This window comes from Pundamilia nyererei, unplaced genomic scaffold (genome assembly GCF_000239375.1).
Source record: "Pundamilia nyererei isolate P.nyererei 1_Seehausen unplaced genomic scaffold, PunNye1.0 scaffold00257, whole genome shotgun sequence".
NCBI lineage: Eukaryota > Metazoa > Chordata > Actinopteri > Cichliformes > Cichlidae > Pundamilia > Pundamilia nyererei.
The window spans coordinates 191,895-198,436 of record NW_005187658.1 but is presented as its reverse complement, the minus strand read 5'-3'; the positions used below and the strand labels follow the sequence as shown (position 1 = coordinate 198,436).

Here is a 6,542-nt window from a genome sequence, read left to right as displayed (position 1 = left end):
TGAATTAAAGTTGGCTCTGAACGTTGCTCCGTGGTCCCGCCGTGCCTTATTCACATTACCTATCCAGGTGATGATAACCACCTACACCCGCCATTTGAATATGAAATCATCATGGGATGAAGGTGAACAATTAATCAAACAACACTCTGAATAAATGGTCAGATGAATATGGGAGCAATAGAGGCATAAAAATACTAGCAGTAAAAAATTATAGTAAAGAAGTTAAATATGGCCCCCAGGCCAAGAATGAACACAATCTAATTAAGTTTTTAAGAGCATGTATGATGGGCACACACTGAGTTATTTGATGGCGTTTTTGACAATAACATGTTAAACTGCAGCATAGGTGCATTGTGCTTTTTATGGATGTTTACATTTCTTACACATTTTGTACACATCTAATGTTTAAATCCAAACAAAAGGAACTGTACGTGTCATCTGTAACACACCCATTCTCTGAGTATATGTGGGTGAATCTGCCTTCAGAAGGCCACTCGGGTGGCAGCTCCAGCTCAGGGATGAAAACACCGCTCAGATTTCTTAGCAGGCTTTCAGCTGTCCTTAACATCAGAAGTATTGATTGTGCTGCTCACACTGGCTCAGTGAAGTGTTAGGGGAGAGCTCAGTCTGCTCGGGACTTAGCTTTACTGTAAAACATGGAGACTGGGTGATTAGGCTAATCAATGTAGGTCTGTCTGTCTGTCTGTCTGTCTGCATGCATCTGACATTGGTTGTGTGCTGTGTCCACCTAATATGTTGTTACTTTATGCGGGGTGTACATGTGTTTTTGTGAATATCTGGTTGATATTCTGTCTCTCTCCACTAAAATGAAGCTATCATAAAAACACAGTGTTCCTTTCTTTGTAAGGAACACTCTTGAACACAGTATGTGTTGAATCCAGTGTTCTGAAGTGCTGAGGCCAGCAGCTGGGACCATGAACCCATTGTGAAAGTGTCTGGTGAGGTCATAGACCAAGTGCGGAGCTGGGCAACCTCTGCAAAGATTTCCACACAATCGGACGTGTCTTTGCAGCCAGTAGAGTTCAGCCTGTTGGCAGTAGATATTTTTTAACCATATAGCTGTAAAAACATATGACAGCGTTTCTATTGTGGAATGGATAAATATTTTTTCCTTATTGACTTGTTATCTATATTACTGCTAATAATTAGCCGTTGTGTTTGGACAGCAACGAACAGAAGCTTAAACAATATTACTAACTACACTTTAATAGAAATGTTTAATACAGAACTACTAAATGCTAACCTCTTTAAACGTTTGTTGCCAAAAGCCAGATACAGGGCTGATGTCATGCATGTGTGTATGCATGACATCAGCCCTGTATCGACATACAGTTCGGGGGCTTCCTCTCTCCCCCTCGTCCCCGGGGAAACGGGGTGTGGTGGGAGGATGGGCGCTAACACCTGCCGCCGCTCTGCTTCCTTGGTAGGCGGCCTAGCGCCGCAACAAAAGGGAAAGAAAAAATGCCGCCTTTGTATCTGACAGATGGCGAAGCTGCGTCAAGCTCACGGACCGAGAGAGCGAATAGTACCGGAAGTAGCTTGAATTTGTCTTCAAAATAAGAGTTTTTGGCCAGCCGTCTGACGCCATTAGTTTTGCTGTACTTGCTTTAAATGAACTGGAATGACTGGCTGTTCGCTTTATAATTCCAAATAAAGTTAAAAAAATATGCGAGGATCATAGTGGCTATAAATCAAATACAGCACACATGAAGACAAAAGTCAACATCTTCATTTTGATATTTTTGTTCTAATATTTCAAGAATATATTTCACAAAGTTTGATGAAATATGTAAATATGCGTATTTTATTTTGTCTTGTTTCCACCCTGTGTCCTGTTGTACGTTTGGTGTCACGTTTCACACTAAATTAAAAAATAAAATACATTAACTAATAAATAATGTAGGTCAAACGCACCAGTATTACTGAGGCTTTTAACTGTTCACCATGTACGTTTGTGCTTGTCTGAAATATGATATATATATACACATATATTTACTTTATTTATGAGATTTATCAGATGAGACAATATCCCCATTTCTCCAGCGGAAGTGACAATGTTTTTACTTGAATGAATTGGTATCAAACACAAGGAGTTCAGCTGTTTCAACCTGCCTCATTGCTGTGGTTAGTTATAACACAGCTTAGGGTAAGTTGTGACGTATGAGGGAGACCCCATCACAAAATATGAACCTTAACAACTCTATTGCACACTGACCAACACTGAAACCTTTTCTTCACCTAGACTATAAAGCACTCAGTCCCTGCTTTCACATCATGGCCAACTATCACTAAAAGAAAAACGGTGGTAATGTTTTTCTTACTGTCTCGGTATGCTGAAAAAATTAGCAGGAGAAAAACATATTTAGCGGTCATCATGCAGGTAGTTAGTGTTAGTAGCACCTGAGTCAAACTGACAACAAGTGGAATGATTCTGTTGTGAAAAATACGTATTTTATGTTCTTTGGCAGTAAATATGTGAGTTGTTGTCCGGGTTAGTAGATCAAATCTATCGGCTGTGTGGACCGGAAGTGTTGCTGCCGTATTTCTGCAGACTTGACAGTAGCGAGAAGTGACCAGAAGGTGATCGAAAGAAAGGCAAGACATTGTGAGGAGGAAGAAATTCGAGCAGGAGTAAGACAGGGAGGGCTGGAGGCTGGCCCATCATCGCAGTACCAGCGTTTGATAACGCAGAAGAGGAGAGCAGACGGACGGCAGACAGGGAGGACTGAGGACGCAGAGCAGCATCACGATCCGCGGCTGCGTCTCAGTGCCGGAGAGAAAGTGTCCGCATCTCGGCGAGGTAAACAGCACAGCAGCACTAACACCACACGCTGACATTTGATCTGGTGGTGTTCACACATCTGTCACATGTGTTCTTCCTTTACACTGACTCTTAACGCCAACATGTAATGTGCTGCGCGAGTTAGCTACATTTCTCTGCCTGTATGAAATAATGAAGCGTCCTGCATTAACCGAGGGGTCGCAGAATCAGATAAGATCTGTATATGTCAGAGATCATCTTCTTATTGTTGCTGCTTTGGGGTTGCATCCATGCAGGACATATTCGTGTAGCGGCTCAGCCTCCTGGGGACACTGAAGCAGCTCGATCTTTCGGTTCCAAACAGAGTGAGTAGGGTGGGCATGAGGAGCAGAAAAACAGCCCAGTAATCTCCCGAAATCCCAGCCAAGAAAACCGAGGTTCCTGTGGCTCCCAGGCTCTCTAATGATGGTCAGCCACTATAAAGGCATCTGCTAAGAATCTGGAACTTTTGAACAGCATTTGAAATTTGAATCCATGAACCATTACAAAAATCACTTTGCACATGTATCAGTCCTCCTCAGGCCTCCAGAGGCTGCTTACACAACACGCCTATTCTTTCATCTCTTCAGCGGCTGCAAGTGAAATTCATTGTGAAATGTAATTAATAACATGCATCCCTACATGACCGGCTCCCACATATATCAGCTACTGAGACCTTCCTCCAGCATTCAGTTCCTCTGATCATCTGCTCTGAGTCTTTTTTAACTGTTGGACGCTCTTGTTTTAAAAAGAGGCAGCCGCACTTTGGAATAAGTTTCGGTGCTTGGTTTTGAAGACCTGCTGAAAACTTGTTTTATACCTTACCTTAATCTTTCAGCTGTAATTTATGGCTATAAGTTCACAAACTAAAGTATCTAAGGAAGTATTTCTCTGGTACTCAGTGTCAGGCCTACACATCTTACATGTGTTGTTTTATTACTGTGGCACTTTTTACTATGCTGATGTGTAAGAAATATAAATTTATCATCATGTTCTTGTTGTTCATGTTTACTGTTTATAATAAGATAACTAACACGGCTATTTTCAAACACCAAACAAATGAATACTTATTAAACACATACAGTATAAATAAACCTCATCCACCTGAGTCCGTCTGCATAAAAGGCTCAGGATGCAGCCGTATGAGGTGAGCATGGTAATTATAAGAGAATAAATGAAAATGATCAGTAATGATTTTGAATGAGAGAAATGCAGTAGCATCATGAACAGGAGGTATCAGTCATCCATCACTCAGTTACAATAATGACAGTTTTTTTCAGTCATTCACATTTTCTGTGAATTAACAGAAAGCTTATATTTTACAGTTGCAGGACGGAACTGTTAGAACTGTAAGTTTGCACCTTTATCTCGTAGTTGCGTTGGTCAGGTCCATTTGAGATCAGCGTGGCTGTGATGTTTATGTGTAAAATGAGTTGTTCTTGAAGAAAAGTTCACAGCTGGAGTCCTGGAAGATAAACCTACGACCTAAAAGTCTTTTCTCATCCTGCTGTGTTGGAATGAGGCCTTGATGAAGTTGCTCGACTTTGTACTGAGTCTCTGTTTCCACGTTTTCACTTCTTCGGGCACAACCGGGAGACTGTTGTGCTGCAGGCATGGGCGTAAACTAACTAATTCAAGTCCAGTAGTAGACAAGAAGCATTAGCACAGAACTGGTTAGTTGAGAATTTATAGGATTTATGTGATTTGATCTTATGAGTCATATTATTTGGTTCAGATATTTGCTTTGTCCCTGCTAAATTGTTTAAATAAAAAAAATCCTACCTGCATTTAATCGTTTCCTTTTTAATCCTGTGAACTGGTAAAGATTAAACCGTGTATGCATCTTTTATGGTTCTTGGCTGTTCTAATCCTGTAAACAGATCTCCAGGACTTATTTTCCTGACCGCTAAAGTATGACCTAGCCATTTTATCAAGTGCAAGGATCAGGGGCGAGCGTGGCTGTTGGTTGCAACTAACTGTGAGGGCTGCTAGTTGGTCGCATCATGTGAGGATGTTAGGATTGTCCGCAGACCTAGTCAGTTACAGCTAGGCTGTCCCGTACAGTTGCCCCTGTACAGGACGTCTGCAGCTATTATTATCATTAGTCTTTTATTTATCCAGGTAAAAAATCTCATTGAGATTAAAAATCTCATTTTCAAGAGAGACCTGGCATCATAGCAACAAAAGTCACATACCACATAGGTATATAACATTTAAAACAAATACAGTATCCCACACCAACATGTGTAAAATATACAATAACAGGTCAAATTAAGAGTACATTAAAAACAATCGCACTGAGTAAAAGAGCTGTTCTCTCGTTCCTTTAAAACAGACTTAAACTCTCCCAAGGTAACCAATTCTGATCATTTCAGTTCCTCCTGCAGATTATTCCAGGAAGCAGGGGCAGCGTATTTAAAAGCCTTTTCCCCAATTCTGTTCTGATTTTTGGGACAATCAATTGTATGATATTGTGCGAATGAAGGCTGTATTGGTTGTGGTTTTTACACATATAAACACATAAATAAGATGGAACCAGCCCAAGGAGAGATTTATAGATAAAAATCAACCAATGGGAGAGTCTGCGACTATGCAAAGATGGATATTTAGCAGCAGCATACAAAGAACAATGATGTACATGACTTCCATAGCCAGTAATAAAACATAAAGCACAATGGTACACAGTATCCAACCTCTTTAGGTGGTGGGCAGGTGCATTCATAAAAAGCAGGTCACCATAATCCAATAAAGGTAAAAAGGTTGCACGAATCAAATGTTTTCTGACTTGGAGGGAGAAACAGGATTGGTTTCTAAAAAAGTAACCTAGTTTTAGTTTTAACTTCGACACAAGCCTTTGAATGTGAGTCCTAAATGACAAATTCTGATCTATAATGATCCCTAGATACTTGTATGATGTGACCATTTCAATTTCAGTTCCTTGAATTGTTTTAATCTTAGGAGACGTAGCTAACAACTCTTTGCCATTTGAGAATAACATGAACTTGGATTTCTCTGCATTTAACACCAACTTAAGTTGAGTTAAATGGGACTGAATGACATCAAAGGCAGACTGCAGAAATTGCAGGGTTTGTGCTACTGAAGGGGATGAACAATGAATAATTGTATCATCTGCATAAAGATGAAATGCTGCATTTGACAAATTATCACAAAGGTTGTTTATGTAAAGAGGAAATAGCAATGGTTCTAATATGGAGCCCTGCGGAGCTCCTTTGGATACTGGGAGAAAAGAGGAAGAAGACCCAGCAGCACGGACACACTGTTTTCTTGCTGACAAGTAATTTGAAAACCAACTTACAGCATTTACAGATAGACCAATATTGTTTAGCCTATGTAATAAAATAGCATGGTCAAGTCAAGAAAAAGAGCAGCACAGGAGGTTTTGCAGTCCATTGAATCAACGATGTCATTAACCACTTTAACAGCAGCAGTTATTGTGCTGTGTTGTTTTCTGAATCCTGACTGATGTTGGGAAAGAACAAAAAGTCTTTCAGTTTACTTTTGCTAGAACACACAATTTGGGCCTGTAGTGTTAACTAGGGCTGAACGATTATGGAAAATAATCTAATTGCGATTTTTTTCCCCAATATTGCGATTGCGATGCGATATGCGATTATTTTTTAAGGTCTTTGTCTTCTGTATTATTAAACAAAGACAAGCAATACATCATATAGTATGGCCAATACTATATTACATTAATTTT

At 40.1% G+C, this 6,542-nt stretch overlaps 1 protein-coding gene across 1 annotated transcript in view; it reads left to right on the top strand.

The window, feature by feature from the left end:
• The window catches only part of cntn2 (contactin 2), a 112,152-nt gene that overhangs the window by 28,029 nt on the left and 77,581 nt on the right, over positions 1 to 6,542 (top strand). The window contains exon 2 of the mRNA XM_013915095.1: positions 2,573 to 2,821. Within this exon, the coding sequence (XP_013770549.1) occupies positions 2,573 to 2,821 (249 nt within the window). The remainder of the gene's footprint in view (positions 1 to 2,572; positions 2,822 to 6,542) is intronic.